We start from the raw sequence: 19,755 nt of genomic DNA, 5'->3' as shown, positions 1-19,755 counted from the left end.
GGAAAGCATGGGTTTCAGATCCTTTTGGGGGGCTAGATTGCCAGGCAGGTGTGTCATTTGGGGGAATAGACTCCCTCCCCTTCAGCTTGTAGGCTGTTCTGTCTGCCAGGAGCCCCTTTCTTCAGCTGAGCCCTGAAAATCATGAAGATACCCTCCCCACCCCCGCCCCCGCCATGCCCCACTTGGAAATAGGCATGTCACTGGTAGGTGTGAAGGCGGGTGGACCCCGTCGGTCCCATCTCTGCTGTCACACCCCAGGCTGAAGGAGTCACCGGTGCCCCATCACTGTTAGGAGGGCTGGGGGTTGTGAAGGACACAAATGATCTAAGTGCCTGTGGAGTTTCAGCCAGAATTAAGTGGACTCACCCACAGAAGGAGTGATTTATTTTGTGAGCTGTGGGCAGGGAGAACAGCAAGCGTGGGGGACATACAGCTTGACCCCACTGCCAGCACTGAAGAAATAGGTGGGAGTCACTGTCAGTGGTACCCCAGGTGCTGGAGAAAAACGTTGAGGCACTTGCTGGACTGTGCATTTATTCACGTCGAAAAGAGTTGGACACGACTGAGCGACTGAACTGAACTGATATATCCAATATGTGATTGATTCAACGCACAGTCTAGATAAAGGATTCTTCCGGAGCGATTCCATATCCTTTTTCCGTCCTAAGTTGGCCCTGCCGTGACATCTCATTTCCGAGCAGCACCATCGCAGCTGCTGAGAGCTCCCTGGGGCCAGTGGTTCAGGCGTCGAAGAGCACAGTCCAGACCCTCCCTGGGCAGCTGGAGCTGCGTCTCGGTGCTGGCATTTTCTGCCCAGACAGAGTCAGACAGCACCCTCTGCTGGATTCTGGGTCTGTGTTTTGCCTTCATGTCACTCCCATAATCTGTTTATTTTAATTATGAAAGTATGACAAGACATTTACAGGAGACTTGGAAAATGTAGATCAAAGTTACACATAGTTCCACTATATATTACAACTTTTAAGTAGATAAATTAAAAATTTTTAGTTGGAATTTCAGTATCAAACTCTCAAAAATTAACAGAATAGACAGAAAAGTAGAAAAATAGAGTAGACCTGAAAAGCACTGTGAACCAATTCAGCATAGGATTTATACAATTTTCACGCAACAGCAGGGATACAAATTCTATTCAAGCTCCCACAGACTATAAACCAGGAGACACTGGAGCACATCCAGGGATGTAAGACAAGGTGCAAAAATCTCATGGTCTAAAGGTATTGAAATCAGAAGGCATAGAGGATCTCTTGCAGTCTGTTTGTTGTTTCGCCACCACTGCGTGTTTTTGCCTCACTCCAGGACTGCGGCCTGGAGCTCAATGATGAAGACGGTCACCGGTGCTACCCGCTGGAGGACCACTTGTTCTGCCACTCCTGCCATGTAAAGAGGCTGGAGAAGGGCCCCTCGCCCGCAGCCCTTCGCCAGCATCACTTCTAGCCAGAGCCTCCCGCAGATCTCACGGCCAGACAAGGAGCCAGGGCTGCACCCTGAGAAGTCCACCAGTTCATTCCAGTCACCCCTGGGGTGGGATTGGGGCCGGGGGAGCCGGGGGAGGCAGGTGATTTCCTGCGTGTGTGCAGGGGGTGCCTTTCCTTGAACCAGGGAGGGGATCCCTGCCGGTCTGGGACTGTGTATTTTCCAAGTGCCTTTCTCCGCTGCCACACCCTCATCAGACGACTCAGGAAGACACCCTGGCAAGCGCGTGGCATGTGACGGATCTCAGTAACGCGACCGAGTGAACCCTCCTGTCCTTCCGGGAGGGGTTCATTCTTCAGAGGGAGAGACTTGCACTCAGCGCATGCTCTGAAGAGAGAGTTCAGCTGCCAGCGTGTTCAATCCTTTCCCTCCGCTTTGGGAAATACCTGCACCCAAACATCCCCTCCCAACCACACACACACAGACATACACACACACCCTCCCAGACACACACAGACACACACACACCCTCCCAGACACACATACACCCTCCCAAACACACACACACACCCTCCCAAACACACACACCCCCTCCCCGCCCCCACAAACACCCCTTCCCAACCGCATACACACACACCATAATTTAAGACTTCCTTCCACTCCAGAGCTTCACTTCTGTAGAATGGCTGCAAATTTTAATTGCATCCTTGCAAAAGGGAAGTTCTAATGTGTGCTCTGCATCTTAGGAGGAATTCACTTGGTTAAAGCAGAACCAAGATTTGAAATGAGATGGAATTTCCTCCTCGTACCCGGATAGCATTCTGGTGCCCCTGCAGATCCTCATGCCTTTAAAGGCAGCTGGGGGGTCTGGTGGAGGTCAATCCTGTTCTATCCGAGTGGGCTTTGGGATGAGAACTTGGTGCGGGCGCCAGGCCTCTTTTGCCCGCCTGTTTGCCCTTTTCCCTCTGGAGCTCTCGAGAGTCTGGAACTTCAGAGTTGCTCCTGCAAAGGCAGGACTCAGGATCTTCTGTGGGAATCCTCTTGTGTTTCGCTTATTTAACATGGGCTTTGGGAAAGGGTGCCCGCATGTACTGAGACCTAGCCCCTTATAAACGAGGAGACTGTGTGTGTGTGTGAGATCTCAAAGCCAGCCTGGGAGAGAGAATCAGCATAAGTTATTATATCCATTTCACAGGTTTCTCTCTCGCCTAGTTCTTGGCCCAGGCATTACATCTGAAGAAACCAGTTTAAGGTACACTGCTTTTGTCTGTTTTTTTTTTTCCTTCTTTTTAAAAAAGTTGTTTCCCTCTACTTTCAGTCTCCCACACACACAAAAAATACCTCAGAGAAAAGAGCTTCAGATTAAGGAGGGACTCAGCCATCACGCTGGACGCAGCCAGTGTATGTCAGGAATCTCTGGCTTCGCCCAGGTCAGCCCAGTGGGTCAGAACACTGAAATCATAGCTAAGGGTCAGCTGGGGACAGATCTGATTGACACTGGGTACTCTTGCCTTATTCGCTGCATCATCCTGGTTCCCCCAGGGTGGCCGGGCCTAAGGGCCACACCCTGGCAGGATTTCAAGGCCAAAGTCTGTCACACGCCCGAGGCCAGAGGTCAGTACCCTTTGGTATTTCAATGAGAAGAAAGTGGAGGGAAAAGGTTGGCTGGCACTCACCCTCTCAGCCCATGGGGAGGAGCCCTGGGCCTTGCTGCAAGAAGGCAGGGGCCGTCTCACTGCTGCCAGCCCGGCCGGGAACACAGCGGCCGGCGGCTGCTCTCTGCCTCCTGGCCTCACACCCAGAGTCAGGGATTGGGTGGCTGGGACCTCGGAGGGTGTCTGTGGAACCCAAAGGCACAAGGGACTCACAGGCTGTTCACTGGCCCTGCTCTACTTCTAGGCCATGTTTTGGCTCATTTGGTGGCAGCTGCCTGGAAGCAGCACGGAACTGGCCGTGGCTTGGCTTTTCCATTTCGGTTAATTTCATTCTGCTGGGATACTTTGGCCAGATGTCTCTTCAGGCTGTGGTGTTTGCTTCCATTGGTTCCTTTTCATAGGCTGAGCCTCTTAAAAACCCGTGAGTGTAGGGGGGCTGGGGAAGCGAACCCTGGGGTCACCCCTCCCTTCCCAGTACATCATCCAGCTCAGCCTCGGTGAGGCTGGTGGACAGATGGAGCCAGTCAGTATGTCTTAACCTGCCTCAGCCAACCTAGGTTGATTTCTGGCCTTGATGACAGGCCTTTGCTCCACTTTCAAGTCAAGCAGAGCAAAGAAAACTGCCTTGGAGTCACGTCAGAAGTAGAGGATTTGTTTGCAAATTGGGTAACAGTTGACCTTTGAACAACACAGGTTTGAATTGCCTGTGTCCACTCATACGTGGCTATTTTTCAGCAGTTAAATGCGGCGGGCAGTCGGTACTACACAATCTGTGGTTGGTTGAATCCACAATGCAGGGTGACCATGGTTACAGATGGCTGACAGTAAGTTATATGAGGATTAACCCTAGGGTTGTTCGAAGAGCAGCTGTTGTTTAAAAACCAGTGATTGATTTTTGAAATGAAAATTTTAAAGTGGACTTGACTGAGGCAATTTCGGCATCTCAGCAAATACTTCATACCATTGAAGAAGAACAGTAACAGAATTTCTAGACATTCTAGAAATCTGAGCAGCAGCTTCTCTTATTATCAGGTTCCCCTGAAGAGGGTACTGGGTAGGAATCTTGTGCCAGTTCTGTCTCCTCCTCAGGCCCTTGCACAAAAGCCATGAATAGATGCACACTTACCAGGTATTTTAAACTTTCTATAATTTATTAACCAAATCAAGCTGTAACGGGTAGTTATTTATAGGTGTGTAGAAAGAACATGGGCTTTCCAGGTGGCACTAGTGGTAAAGAATCCACCTACCAAATAAATGCAGGAGATATAATAGACCGGGTCCAATCCCTGGGTCAGGAAGATCCCCTATAGGAGGAAATGGCAACTTACTCCAGAGTTCTTATCTGGAGAATCCCATGAACAGAGGAGCCTGGCGGCTGCAGTCCGTAGTGTTGCAATGAGTTGGACACAACTGAAGCAACTTACAGGCACACACAGAATACACAAGCGCTTCCTAGACCAGGATGAGTAAGTTTGTTTCAAAAGGTAGAGCAGATAGCCCTATTTTGAGTTTCGACTTTAGATAAAACAAGCATTATGGCTGATTCCAGACCCCAGAGCCAGCCTCCAGCCTTCCCCCTTGCTTCACTTTGCCCCTTAGTTTTTTTTTCTTGTCATTTTTTCCACCCCAGCTAGGGTCCTTCAAAGACTGTCTGGGTGCCCTGAGCAAAGCCAGTTGGGCCTATAGTATCAGGATTCTGTCTGCTGTTATCCTCCCATCCATGGCTGAGTAGAAAGTGATTTGTTCATTTCTTATAAGGAAGGGCATTGAGTCCTGTTGGGTCATTGTCTGCATGTGGCGGCAGGACTCTGCTTCTCCGTTCTTATAGCGCCTGAGTGAAAACCACTTTCAGCCAAGTCCACTGGGGTTGTTCTCCTGAGTCCTGGGCAGCCAGTGATGTAATCAAAGAGTTCCAATCGCTTTCAGGTCCTGCCATTGGCTTGTTTCCCTGGGCTCGAGTCACCCACGATGCAAAAGAATAATGTTAGAATTTGAGAGAATGATCTGGAATTCACACTTCTTTGCAGGCCATGTTTATGTGCTGTTTCCTACAAGTGTGAAAGTTTAGGAGGGCTATGATGGCTGCTGGTGCTCTTGCAAAGAACGTGACCCCAAACTGTCGCTGTCTGATGCACTTAATCAAACTATGGGCCAGGAAACCACATGCTTTGTCTTCTCCTTTGTGCCAGGAATGAGTCCTGATTTCCCAGTTACTATCTGAAGTATTAACAACTTTTAAAAGCTATAGGAAAAAGATGAGGAAGATGTGTTAGCTATCATTTGTTCTGAGCCAGAACTGGACAGATGTGGGAAATTTCCATAGAGTGGATGAAAAGTTCACTTGGCAGAGAAATCATTGTCCCCTCCCTGTGTCTCTTCTTTTACTTTGATTCAAAATATTGTTACTATAAAATTATTCAGAATATTGTTACTATAAAATTATTCAAAAGATTGTTATGATAAAATTATTCAAAATTTTTTACTGTTACTGTAAAACTATTCAAAATCTCATGACAATAAAACTGCCTTAATTTGTAGACTATTAAAGTGATCTCCACCATAATGATGTTTCCTGGATCTTCTTTTCTGTGTGTGGAGTAATAAGTAGATGGTGCTTTTTGCTAACGGGATTTGGTCTTTTAGAGCTCTGGGGTTTTTTTTTCCTTGCCATTATGGTTTATCACAGGATATTGAATCCCAGAGGTGAGTGGCCCACTAGATTTAAGGCAGACATGTGCAGGAAGGCAGGTCTTGCAAGGGAAAGGGGCAAGGAACAAAAGTGGCTATTCCGACTTTACAGACGTAGGCTGCTGTTTTTCTACAACTGACGCTACAGGGCTTGAAGATGTAGTTGGGGAAAACGTCTGGGTTGGGGTGTGCCCAGGTCGAGAGATGAGGTCTCCTGGTTGCTCTCACATGGAAGAAGGGGTGAGGAGCATAAGTGATTGCCACCCATGAGCAGAGGGGGAATGACCCTGAGTCTACTCATGTGGTCCGCCCTCTGGTGCAGAGGAAGCCTTGGGATCAAAAGCCCGGATTCGAGATCTAACTCAGGCTCTACCACCTAATTGCTCAATGAATGTAAGCAAATTGTGTTCCCTCATCTGTGAAAATGGCTATAACAACCGAACTTAACTTATGGGACTATTGTGGAATTGACTGAATTAGTCCAAGTAAAGGTTTCCCCACTGGCTCAGTGGTAAAGAATCGGCCTGCCACTGCAGGAGACTCAAGAGATGCAGGTTCGATCCCTGGGTCAGGAAGATCCCCCAGAGGAGGAAATGGCAACCCACTGCAGTATTCTTGCCTGGAATATTCCATGGACAGAGGAGCCTGGCGGGCTACATTCCAGGGGGTCACAAAGAGTCAAACAGGACTGAGCATAGCACACATACGTACACAGTTCAAGGAGCAAGCAGAGCTCTTGAAAGAAAGTGAAAGTAGCCTTCCGGGCTCCTCTGCGGAATTCTCCAGGCAAGAATATTGGAGTGGGTAGCTGTTTCCTTCTCCAGCGGATCTTCCCAACTGAGGGACTGAACCCAGATCTCTTGAATTGCAGGCAAATTCTTCACCATCTGAGCTTCCAGGGAAGCCACTGCTCAAGTTACAGGTTTGAAGACTTGTTGATCTTTCCATGGGGACGATCAACAAAATAAATTACAAATGGATCAAAGTACATGGAAAAAAGCAATACAAACAAAATAATTTGAAAAGAAAAAATCATAAGGTAATTATTGAGTATATAAAAGTGAAAATTACTGGAGTTTCAAAAATAAAAGGAAAAGGAAAATGTAAATAAACTAAAAATGTTGCAGTGTGTTTGACAGCTAAAGAATTAAAATCCTTAATATATTTAAAAGTTCAATAAATCTATTAATAAGAAAATTAGTACATATATCAAGATAAAATATATACACCAAGTAATAAATATAAGCAAAAGGAAGTTCCATTTTTCAATTATGAAAATTGCAAAAAATAATGAAATTTATAATACTCATTAGCATTCAAGGAAACTGATGCTACTGATGGAAATGTGTATCTAGTTTTTTGGCAGGCAATGTGAAAGTATGTGCCAGTCTTAAAAACATCCATGAAATGGACCTTAAAAATGTCTGTCTGATCATTCAACATCGAAAAAATTTTAAGACATATCAGAAATAATTCAACAGCATTATTTTTTTTTAAGTATTAAACTGACAACCCAAATTCCCAACAAAGAGGTTAATATTTAAAATATCTAGCTTTTTCATGGGCTATCTTCAAGGAATGTTTAATGACCATAAATCTCAGATGAAAGCTAAGGGAACAAAATGAGAACACAAAGTCATTTGTTAATCTCAAATTTGGAAAAAATCCTTGAGGTTTGACAGAAAACAACAAAAATCTGTAAAGCAATTATCCTTCAATTAAAAGGATTTGGAAAAAATATGTGTATAGTTTTATTTATATTAAAAATATGGAAAAAGAAGTCCACAAGAAAAAATTATGACACCGATTGTAATGAGAGATTATGACGTTAATATGATCTCGTGATGGGAATTTGGATTTTCTTTTTTAATTCCCAGTACTTTTCTGTATTTTACAAATGTCCTGTAATTTCTTCAGGAGGAAAAAACGTATTGGAGAATTACTACTGATCGATTGAATGATTAGTGAAAGGACAGTGTCAGATGTTACGTTTCAGGTTTCACTCTCCTTTCCAACACAGACCTTCCGTCCTTCTCAGGTCTTCCACTCAGGCATCAATAAAAGGAGCTGTAATAAATTAGATTCCCTGGGGTCTTCGTACTGTAAAAACACCCTCTGAAAGGGCAGGGCTGCAGACCCCGAGCACTTCGCGGACCCCCAGCCAACGCGCGCAGTCGCACTGCAGCGTTCCCGCCTCCGCTGCAGCTTAGAGCTCGCCGGATCCCGGGAAAAGGACTGCGCGGCTCTTCGCGTCGCCGCGGAGGTTTCTGCTCCACTGGAAATAGGGCCAGAACCCCTGCCTTAAATGAGCAGTTGTGGCATCCTCTAGCTAACCTCCAGCCACAGCACACCCCCTACCCACCACCATCCTAGCTGTGTTTTCCTAAATGTACCCCGTTTACAGAGTCTCCTCGTGTGTATCATTAATTAGGGCACTTTGCAATTTACAAACCACCTGAGACAACTCCGGGTTCCAACCCAGCTCAACAGATGACATTTCGGACAGAGCTGGCTTAAGGAAATCAACTCCGAATATCCACTGGAAGGACTGATACTGAAGTTGCGATACTCTGGCCACCTGATGCGAATAGCCGCCTCACTGGAAAAGACTCTGATGCTGGGAAAGACTGAAGGCAAAAGGACAAGAGGCAGGAGAGGATGAGATAGCATCACTGACTGGATGGACATAAATTTGAACAAACTCCGGGAGACAGCGGAGGACATAGGAGACCAGCCTGCTACAGTCCATAGGGTCGCCAAGAGTCGGACACGATTTAGCGAATGAACAGCAACACAAGCCTTAAGATTCGAGACATTCACCCTTCTCACCAGTCCTAGAAAGGACACCCTGTTAACATCAAGCCCAGACATGACAAAAAGTACACCCCGAGCCAGCCAGGAGTCGAACCTAGAATCTTCTGATCCGTAGTCAGACGCGTTATCCATTGCGCCACTGGCCCTGTGCAAGATAGGCTTGCACTGGAGCGCAGATCACGCCTTACGCACCTAACGACAGGGTCCACGACACTAGCGATGCATTTCCGCCGCTGGGCCGGGCGCTGCGTGGTTCGGGTCTACAAGCTCCCAAGGCTCCGCCTCTCCCCAACCAACGCGCTCAGCCAATCCTCAGCCGCTACGTCACCGCGCTCGTCCTCGCCCTCTCACGGCGTCGCGTCGGAATGTGCGCCTGTGGCGCTCTGTGCGCGCGCACTAAGTTTGTCCACCGCCGCGTCCCGTTTTCTCCCTCAGCCTGGCGGGGCGGGGCGGTGGGAAGAGGCTGGGACCTGCGGCCGCTGTAGGAGAGTGACCGGTAGCGCCGGAGCCGAGGTGGCGGCGCGGGGCGGCGCGGTCGGAAACCGAGGAAGGAGGCTGTGGTGCAGGATGGCGGCCACGACCTACGAGCAGCTGAAGCTGTGAGTTCCGCGGGCCAGGGGCCGTTGTCCGAGGGGGCCTGCAGGGCAGCTAGGTGCGGTGGGGGGCAGGTGTCGGCCGCCGGCCGCGGGGAGGCTTCCTGAGTCCCCGCCCGAGGCGGCGGGCCGGGTGTGAGAGTCCCGCGCGCTCCCCGCCTTTCTGGCCAGGCGCGGCCACCCCTGGGTCCCTGCCGGAGTCGCCACAGGCCCGGGAGCGACAGTCCCGCCAGCCTCTGTCCGCTGGACTCCGCCTCAGCGCCTGCGGCGGGGGCGCAAAGCTGCTCTCTCGGCTTTAGCAGGCAGCCCTCTGGGCGCCCTCCTTCCCATTTTATTTTCTTTGCAGAGGTGGCGTCTGAATGTATCCTTATTGCTGAAAGAAAAAGTTTTTTTTTTCCTTGTTTCAGGGGCCCATGGTAGCATTTTAAAGGCGCACACACGAGTGGATAAACCTGGTCTAGCTGGCCACTGAAGTCTTCCCGACCAGTCTTTAGACTGCAGGAAAAATTTAAAAGTTCAAGTCAGTACTCTTAAGGTCCTAAAAATGTCTACTTGGCTCTAAATGTTATCCCGCCCAAGCATAAAGCAGATTCCTAAGTCCGTGTTGACAGCCAGGGGCTACTATCGAGAATTTTTGGCTCTGCAGATCGAGTTTTCGGTAAAGCCAAGCTCTCGAGGCTTTGAGAAAATAGGCTCTGGTTGTTAAGAGTTATGAATTAGGTGTTTTTAGGTTTTGAGGTTTGTCCTGGATTAAAAAGCAGTAACGTGTATTTCACTTAGCGTTACCATCATCCCCTGCACTTTGCTTGTCTGTGAATAACTTTGTTCTACTCACTTTGTGTTTTAATATTTTATCTCTAGACTGAAAATCCAGTGATTAGTACCTCAGAATGTCTTGGGCAGCAGAAGCAAATGTAATTTTCCAGAAGCTTATCTATCCTTAAATAAGTTAAAATATCTTGGGACTTAGGCAGAGATATCACATTTCCTCTACAGGGAAAGGAGGACAGAAAGATGTGGTTTGGACACTTCCTATGCTCACAGAATCTCAGGCCCACTTAACTTTCTGGAAGGTTCAGATAAAGGTTAAGCCTGCAGAATTGGAAGTGAGGTCATGTCCACTTCAGATGTTTTGAGTAAAAGATGATTACTTCTTCCTCAGCTGCTCCCCGGCCCCCACCTTGCCACAGTCTCTCGACTCTAATTCCCTTGGAAAATCCCAGCTGCACACATTCTCTCCTGGTTCTCCTTTGCAAGGTGATCGTTGTTGGTTAATTGAGTCTAGCGAGCTGCCTTTGACTGTGGTGCTGGCCAGACTGGTGTCACGTGGGCCGTCCTGGCTAATTAGGTTATTGTTGTCTACCTGATCGTCGCTGAAGGGTTTACTGTGACCCTACACCAGGTGTCAATTGTGTTGAAGCAGTTTGGAGCCTTGGCTTTATTGCAGCTCAGTATTAGGTTATGAAATGCGGTTGAATTTTCCTGTGGCCAAGATTGAATGGGATGGAGAACTTGAGAGTTAGAGCGATAACTGTCTAGGAGCACTGAATGCATCAGTCCCCAGACCTTAAAAAAAATGCCGGGGTCGGGGGTGGGGCTCTATATCCATAAAAGAGAAAGGAAATTTGGCACTTACATGTTGAGGCTGATGCTTTTGTATTGATTTTTGTGAGAAATGGAAAGTATAAATGTTTGGTGAAAAAGCAAATCTGGGGTTATATGAAAGTCATGCTCCAATTTGTCACTACTTAACTTTCTCTGCCTGCAAAAATAGTTCTAAGTGCTTCTGTAAATGAAGATACAACTTTTTTTTTTTTTTTTTTGAAAGATACAACTTTGTTTTTCTTTGTCAAGGAGTGTGTGTTTTGGAGTCTGCTCTTATTTCTTCTGTTTGGCCCTTACTGCTCTGAAGCGTGATTTTAAAATGTGGCCTCTGACCTGAGGTGGTTTTTTTTTTTTTTTTTGATGCATTGGAGGTGGAAGTGGTTTCTGTCCCACAAAAGAATTAGTGGGACACAATGGTCATTTTCTAAAGTGCCTAGAGATGTGTTTTAAGAGATCTGTACAAGAGATAGTATGATTATTTTATAATGAAAATATTATTACCGGGTTTATTTAAATATTGAAGTGCTTGGGATTTTTAAAATTTGCTTTTTGTTATGCTGTACATTTTTTTTCCAGCCCATCTCTGTCATATGATGTTCACCTTCCTAATGCCTGCATTTCATCCTCTGCTCTCCTGCTTACAGTCTCCAGTTCCATTTTATTGACCTATAGGATTAAGTCCACATTTCTTAGCCACCTGTATTCTTGCCTCTTCACAGTCTGTCCCCTAACTTTATTTCCCATAACTGCTCAATGCCTTTTGTTTGTTTCTCATTTCACCAGACTTGGCCACCCTCTTTTTACTTCCAGGTTGGTCTTATTTTGATCTTCGTATCCAGAAGGTCTTTCTCTCTCCCGTCTGTACATGCTGATCACATCTGTGGTAGAGCTGAGGGAGTGCAAGCTTTTTAGTCGCAGCAGACTTATATTCCCTTGCTGCTTTGTGTCCTGACCCTGTTACTTACTCTCCCTGAAATGGGATTTAATCTGTAAAACGGGAAGGTTTCTACTTCACATTATTATCATTATTATGTATCATTATTATCAGGAGTGACAGAGTATAGACACACTCAACGTACTTAACAGATAACTCCTGTTCTCTGTGAGACTTTCCCCCCATGTCTGTCTCTTCACTGAGCTCCTATAACTGTCGGCTCTCACAGGGACTAGACCCCAGATGTCCATATGGGTTTGCACGTCCTGTCTCTTAGGATTCATTAACAGTGCACTTAGGATCTAATGGACAGGAGGACTGAAAGTTAGAACGATTGATCCATAGCCTTGTTTGAAGCACCCACTTTGGCGCCTAGAAATGATGCAATCATTACGTATACTTTGTTTCTCCAACCGAGTTACAAGTATGTAGAGCATATTAGAAGCATCTTAATGTTGATTTCTTCTGCAGTCCTCCTCAGTACCTAGCATAAAGCCTGGTGCGTGGCAGGTCCTCAGTGGAGCACCTGAGTAAATGAAAAGAACTTCCTCGTACTAGCACTTTAAAAAGATCAGTCTGGGGGTGATCTGGAGTATATGATGTAGCAGCAGCAACTGAAGTAATTTCTTGTATGGTGTTACCTTTCCAGTGCCTCTGTGAAGTCTAGGTTGATGTGTATTCTCTGTCATCGTGGAAGACAGGGAGGTCATTCCCCTTGGCCCCACAGTTAGGTCACAGAGCCAGACAGAACTGGCCATGCGACGCAGCAGGCCCAGAGTCCACGGATCTTTCCATTACACTGTGTTGTTCCTTGTACATTACCTTTTCTTCTCTTATCTCAGTTCGCTCTCATGTTAGTCCTGGTTGATGTGGAAATGAGTTACTTACGATTGAAAATAATGGACATGTTCAATTTTAATTTGAACATGTAGAAAACAATAGTGATTTGTTGGGAATTTATACAACTTTAACATCCAGGCAGTTCTGAGGATCCTATTTCATTTAAATCATTTATGTAAGCTTGATGTCAGACAATGACAAATTTGAAATTACAAGACAGTTAACAACAGAAATCCATTATTGGAAACATTGCAAGGTGTTTTTTCCTTTTAAAATGTCAGGTGAAAAATGTGTAAGGCAGGAAATCTAGAAAGTGAATCAGGCTGCAGCTTATATCTAAAGAAACACTGTTTCCTCAGTTAAGAAGTGGCTTTTCTTTTTAAAAAAATTTGTCATAGCTATGAGGTCAACCAGGGCAGAGGCACTAGAACCCTGGGAACAGATGTGGACTGGGCTAGTCTGTGATGAAGGCGTATGTAGTCTATCCAGTACAGTGAGCATTCAGATTTTTCACACATCTCTTTTCCTGACTACTTTCATCCATTTTTACCTCCCCCTGCCTGGCCTCCGATAACCACAAATCTGATCTCTTTTTTATGAGTTTGAAGTATAATTGACCTACAACACTATGTTAGTTTCTGGTACACAACATAATGATTTGGTATTTCTATGCTTTTCATAGTGTTTAAGTCTGCTTATGCTATTTTATCATACAAAGATATTAATCACTATTGACTGTATTTCCCACATGGTACACTTCGTACCCTTGACTCATTTATTTTCTTACTAGAAGTTTGTTCCTGTTCATCTCCCTCACGTAGTCCTTTCCTCCCCCTAATTCCCTCTACTCTTCCAACACCCCCCACCCACCCCCACCTCCCGTTCTCTGTATCTGGTTCTGCTTCTGTTCCATTAAGGTTTGTTCATTTGCTTTGTCTTTAAGATTCTACATACAGTTGAAGTCATAGAGATTTTGCCTTTCTCTTTCTGACTCATTTCACTTACCATAATACCCTTTTAGTTCATTGGTTGGTAAAATGGCAAGATTTCATTCTTTTGTTATGGCTGAGTAATATTCCATTGTATATATATAAAACACATCATCTTTATCTGTTTCTCTATTGATGAGTACTTGGATTGTTTCCATATCTTGGCTTTTATAAATAATGTTTCATTGAACATAGGAGTGCATTTATCTTTTCTAACTACCATTTTTGTTTTCTTCAGTTAAATACCCAGGGACAGAATTGCTGGATCATATGGTAGTTCTGTTTTTAATTTTTTGAGGAGCCTGCTTTCTCTCTTTCGTAGTGATGGCACTAGTTTATCACCAGCGCACAGGGTTCCGTTTCCTCCACATTCTCGCCAGTACTTGTTCTTTGTTGTCTTTTTGATAATAGCCATCTGACAAATGAGAGACAGTATCTCATTGTGGTTTTGATTGGCATTTCCTTCATGATTAGCGATGTTGAGCACCTCTCCATGTGCATATTGGCCATCTGAATATCTTCTTGGAAAGATGTCTATTTGGATCCTCTGCCCGTTTTTTAATCAGGTTGTTTGTTTCTTTTCTCTTGAGTTGTTAGAATTCTTTATATCATATGTATCATTTGCATATAACTTCTCCCATTCAGTAGGCTACCTCTTCTTCATAGTTTCCTTCATGTGCAAAAGCTTTTTAGTTTGATGTAGTTACATTTGTTTATTTTTTATTTTGTTTCCTTTGCCTGAGGAGACATAGCAAAAAAATATATATATTACTGAGATGGATGTCAGAAAGCATTCTGCGTGTGTTTTCTTCTAGAAATTTATTATCTTCAGATCTTACATTTAAATCTTTTAATCCGCTTTGAATTCACTTTTGTGCATGGTGTGAGAGAACAGTTTAGCTCTTTTACATGTAGCTTTCCACAGTTTTCCCAACACACTATCCTGGAGAATGTTCCTTGTGCACTTGGAAGAAGTCATGTGTGTGTCTGTGTGCGTGCGTGTGTATCTGTTATAGATTTTTGGTTTGTGGTTACTGCGAGGTTTACGTGTAGAAGTCTCTGTCTGTCATTATTTTAAGCTGCTGATCTCTTAAATGAAAAGCATTTTAACCACCCTGCACTTTTACTCCTCTCCTCCCCACCCCCAGCCCAGCGTGTTTACTCATTTGACACCATCCTTTACACCTTTTTGTTCTGCATATCCCTTCACTACTCACCGTGGATGTAGGTGATTTTGCTGGCTGTATCCACTGGCTGCAGAGCCGGTGTTGCCCCGCTGGTGGGCAGAGCTCCGACTCAGAATGTGCGGCTGGGTTCTGGTATGGCAGGCTGTAGGGCTGCAGTGGTCCGGGGCTGTTGTCTGCCCACTGGACTGTGGAGCTGGAACCTGGGGGCCCCAGGGTTGGTGCCGGCCCACTCGTGGGTGGGGCTGGGTCCCGGGCCGCCGGCTGCAGGGTCCTGGGGATGCTGGGGCTAGTCCCGGGACCCTGGTGTCTAGGGTGATCCCGGGCCCTTCGGTGCACAGGGCTGCGTCGTGGGGCAGCTGTGGACTTGGGTGTTAAATAAGACAGCGTGTCTGCTGGTGGGTAGGTGGGCTGTCTCTGCCTGGCCAGTTGCTTGGCCTGAGGTGCCCAGTGCTGACGCTTGTGGGGTCAGGCCAGGCTGGACAGCTAGTGGGGCGAGGTCCTTGTGCTCATGAGCTAAGAGGATGCCAGGGTGCACTTGCCAGTGACCTTGTGATAGAGTGGAAGATGTCTGCCACCATCCTGCTCCCTAGGGTGAGCCCCTCTGGGGTCAGCAGGTGAGTCTGGCCCAGGCTCCTTTCAAATGATTGCTTCTGTCCTGGGTCCTGGAGCATGTGAGTCTGTGTGCGCCCTTTAAAAGTGGAATCTGTTTCTCACAGCCCTCTGGCCTTCAAAGTGAAACGGTGCTCCGAGTGAGCTTCCCAGGGGAGGAGCACCCAGCTGGAGCGCCCACTCCAGGTGGGCTGGAGCCCTCGTGCCTCGGGGGCCTCTGCAGTGGAGTTTCCCTCCCTCTGGTGGGTCACCTGCCCGGTGGTGTGGGTCTTGGCTGCGCTGCGTCTCCTCCCCTCCTGCCGGTCTTGGGTTCCTCTGTGTGTCTAGGTGAGAGGATCTCTTCTGCTGGTCTTGCCGTCTGTCCCATCGGTAGTTGCTCCGTAAATGTGATGTTGCTGTGCCTGTGGGAGGAGGCGAGCTCACAGTCTTCCTGCCTTTGCCATTTTGGCCACGCATCTCCATGGGCCCAACAGCCCTTTATTTTTAAAACCTAATGGGCTTTGAAGTCCATGGTCTCTGGGATCAAGAAGAGAGAGTGCAAGCTTCTGCCTGTTTTGGTGTGTCTTCCAAAAAATAAGTGTCATCTTAACAGAAGCCGGAACTCTGGGCTGATGTCAAATCCCCTGTCTTGAAAGACACCAGGTAGTATTCCTGTTGAGTTAAAGAGAATTGTTGATACCTACTGGATTCTTATGACCTCACCAATGTATTTTAGTATGCGATATTACTTTGAACTTTGGAGATTTGATTATCAACAGTATAGTTAATGATCAAATATTCTTCTCACAGGGAGTTTCTTTAACTTCTAAAATCTACCTTGTCAGATAAGTAATTTGAGAGAGTTTTGCTGAAGTGAAAAGTATCAAATCAGTTGAGGGCCATTTTTTTTCCTTTTGCAACAGGAAGAAAATTTTGCCTACACATACACATATATATTTGCAAACCAGAGAATCAGTCTTTATTTTTATCTTAGGGTTTTTTTTTTTTTTTTTTTTTTTGGCCACAGAGAGGGGCATGTAGGATCTTAAGTTCCTCAAACCAGGGCTGGAATCCATGCCCTTTGCATTGGGAACAGGGAGTCTTAACCACTAGACCACAGGGGGAAGTCCCTTGCCTACATATTTGTTCATCACTGAGTCTTCTTAGTTTCTGTGCACTTAATCCATTGAGAACCTGGTGTAGCCTGTTGACTGGTTAATTTTGGGAAAACTCCAGGCAGAGCTTGGCTTTAGTGATACTTTGTAGAACTTCTAATCAGAGAAAACCCAATTCCTCTTTCTCCTCTTATTGGTTACAGTGTAACTGCAGATCCCAGGTAGCACCAGGGGTAAAGAACCCGCCTGCCAGGTGCAGGAGACATAAGAAAAGTGGGTTCGATCCCTGGGTGGGGAAGAACCCCTGGAGGAGGAAATGGCAACCCACTCCAGTATTCTTACCTGGGAAATCCCATGGACGGAGGAGCCTGGCGGGTTATAGTCCATGGGATCGCAGAGTCTGACAGGACCTAGGGACTAAACAAGATAGGAGTTGGAATGATATCTGCTGTCATGATTAGTTGGCTTCTGAGCTGTTACTTGTAATTACTCTTCTTAGAAATGTTGATTAGGTAGCAGTCACTGTTCATATCTTCATTTTTCCAATTTGTAAACGGTTTTCAATAGCATTGATCAGAGCAGCCTGCTGGCGGCACTGGTAGTAACTTAGATTCAGCAAAGGCCCCAGAGCCCTTGGGCTAGATGGAACTCTTTTTCACCTTGATCAACTGTTACTCTTATTTTTGTTTTTGTTCTTTTAACACCTTTTCAAACTTAATTTTCATTGTAATCTAATACAAGTGTACGGTTTAAAATGAAACAGTACGCGAAGCTTATTATGAAAGCAGTCTTCCGCACTCCCAAGTCCCACTGTCCCAGAGGTCTGCTTTTATGTTTTATGCAGTCTCCTCTGATTTTTTCCTCTGCCCTCGTAAACTACATGCTTATAGTGCTAGTTCCTGATTTTTTTCAGTTTCAGTCATATGACGACTTTCTGCTTCAGAAAATAGGAATTTAGTTTTTGTACCTCTCTTTCTCTCCTCTCAGTGTAGTAAGTTTAAGAGATTCAGTGTTCACATTGTTACGGTTGCATAGGATTGACTCAAAGGACATCAACAGTATATTGTAATATTACATTTCCTTATAAAAACGCTTTGTTTTTCCTTGAATTAAAAAGTGTCTTTTTGATGGGCATGTACACACTGCTGTATTTAAAATGGATAGCTAACAAAGACGCACTGCATGGCAGGTGGAAGTCTGCTCAGTGTTGTGTGGCATCCTGGAAGGGAGAGGGGCTCGGGGAGAATGTATCCACGTATGTGTACGGCTGCTCACCTGAAACCACCGCAGCGTTGTTGGTCAGTGGGCCTGACCCCAGTACAGAACAAGCTTTTTTAAAGAAAGTGCCTGTATTTTATTTGCTTGGCTTTTCTTTGTGTCCTTATTGCTAATAAATCTTCAGTCTCTGGGACAGCAATAAAACTATCTTCTCAGAGAAGTCAGAGCTGTCGATTCGTTTCCTTCTCAGTCTCGCCTCCGGGAGCCGTGTCCTCTCTGCTTTAATCTGACTGGCTGTTCCTAAGGCCTGTTGTATAAGCTGTCGTCCTGGACCCTCCCTTTACCGTCATCACGACAATTTCTTTTACCTCTCTCCTGCTTTGGATTGTGACTATGTTGATTTACTCCATTTTGATGAAAGAACTTTTCCTTCTTTCTCAGAAAGAGTGAAAGAGAAGTATCTTTCAGATATTGCACATCTGCAAATGTTTTCATTCTGTCCTCAGGTACATTTGTATGATACTGTGGCTAAGTATAGAATTCTCAGCTAGGGTTTTATTATCCTTCAGAATTAAAGAACTTGCTGTGGAATAGTCCAGTGTGTTGCTGTTGAGTAATCCAGTAGTTTGACTGTTGAATATTTCAGTACTTCTTTCTCTTACTTTTTTGGCTTTTTTTTTTCCCTAGAAACTTGAGGATTGTATCTGTGTGGTGTTTTGAAGTTTTACCCTTAATGTGCCTCTGTGTGTGTGTGCGTGCGCGCTTTCCATGTTTATTTGGTGGGCCTTTTACATCTGGAAACTTGTCCTTTGGTCTGAGGTTTCTTTGCATTATTTCTTTGATAGATTTCTTTTTTTCTTGTCTGCTGTCCTGAAATTCCTGCTCAGTGGATGTTGAGCGTCCTGGATTGTACCCCACTCTTCCTCTCCCCATTCTTCCTTTCTATGCTCTCCTATTCTGCAGCTCTTTTTTTTTTCTTAATATATATATTTTGTTGAAATATCGTTTACTTAAAATGTTTCCAGTGTGCAGCAAGGTGATTCAGTTATACATATTCACATATATTATTTTTGAAATTATTTTCCATTATAGATTGTAACAAAATATCAACTATAGTTCCTTGTGCTATATGTAAACTTTCATTGCTTGTTATGTATCTATTTTTTCTTAGAAATCTAGCATTCTAGTCATACTATGTCAAACAAATGTTATCAAAAGGTTATAAATTTTTTAATTAGGCAAAAATTCATAAGTTTTCTAAATACATACTGTTTATATGTGTACAGAAGTTTTTCTACTGTGCTTGTTAAAGGCTTGAGAAAGAACTTGAAAAAAAAAGAGATGGAGAAATTAGAGAATAAAATAAATGAAATGGGAGTACTGAATATGGAATAGAAAAAGTGAAACAAACTAGATCATTTAAAAGTAAACTAGATCTTTAAACATAAAAGATTACCATATAGTCCAGTTGTTTTTAAACATGACTGCTCATTAGAAACATATCTGGATCTCTGGAGAAAAAGAACAATACCTGGGCATTTGTATTTTTCAAAAAATTTCAAGAGAATTCTGATATGCACCTGGATTTTGAAAAGTGACTGCAGTTTTTTCTGTTGTAGTTTTGGTGATACAGAGTTCTGTTATTTTTCTGTTGACCAAACCTGAGGCAGTGGTATTCAGTAATAGTTACATAATCACAATAGTGAAAGATGTTTGTCAGTTTTTACAGTCAATAGCCAGACAAAAAACAAAAGTTAATTACAGTGGCAAGCCATAATGGTAACATAATTAAACAGTATAAAATAATTATGTACAATTTGGAGGGTCAAGCAGAGTAGTGTGGTAAGTGACATACTTGCACGTTTTCATCCACCCAGTCAATGTCTTTTGGTTGGTGCATTTAATACATTTACATTTAAGGTAATTATCGATGTGTAAGATCTTATTACCATTTCCTAATTGTTGTGGGTTTATTTTCTGTAGGCCTTTTCCTTCTCTTGTATTTCCTGCCTAGAGAAGTTCCTATAGCATTTGTTGTAAAGCTGGATTGGTGGTGCTGAATTCTCTTAACTTCGGCTTGTCTGGAAAGCTTTAG

General features: G+C 44.8%; 2 protein-coding genes and 1 non-coding gene across 3 annotated transcripts in view; 2 read left to right on the top strand and 1 right to left on the bottom strand.

Annotated features, from left to right (window-relative positions):
- The window catches only part of LIMD1 (LIM domain containing 1), a 73,430-nt gene extending 67,787 nt beyond the window's left edge, over positions 1–5,643 (top strand). The window contains exon 8 of the mRNA XM_065933879.1: positions 1,318–5,643. Within this exon, the coding sequence (XP_065789951.1) occupies positions 1,318–1,455 (138 nt within the window). The 3' untranslated portion in view covers positions 1,456–5,643. The remainder of the gene's footprint in view (positions 1–1,317) is intronic.
- A 3,021-nt stretch (positions 5,644–8,664) lies between these two features.
- On the bottom strand, positions 8,665–8,737 carry TRNAR-ACG (transfer RNA arginine (anticodon ACG)). Its single transcript has one exon. It is a non-coding gene; the product is annotated as a tRNA-Arg (tRNA).
- Positions 8,738–9,032: 295 nt separating this feature from the next.
- SACM1L (SAC1 like phosphatidylinositide phosphatase) overlaps positions 9,033–19,755 on the top strand; it is a 68,204-nt gene continuing 57,481 nt past the window's right edge. The window contains exon 1 of the mRNA XM_065933878.1: positions 9,033–9,190. The gene's annotated coding sequence lies outside the window, so the exon portion shown is untranslated. The remainder of the gene's footprint in view (positions 9,191–19,755) is intronic.

The sequence above is a fragment of the Muntiacus reevesi genome, chromosome 4 (assembly GCF_963930625.1).
Source record: "Muntiacus reevesi chromosome 4, mMunRee1.1, whole genome shotgun sequence".
NCBI classification, from domain to species: Eukaryota; Metazoa; Chordata; class Mammalia; order Artiodactyla; family Cervidae; genus Muntiacus; species Muntiacus reevesi.
This window is presented reverse-complemented; position numbering and strand designations above follow the sequence as displayed.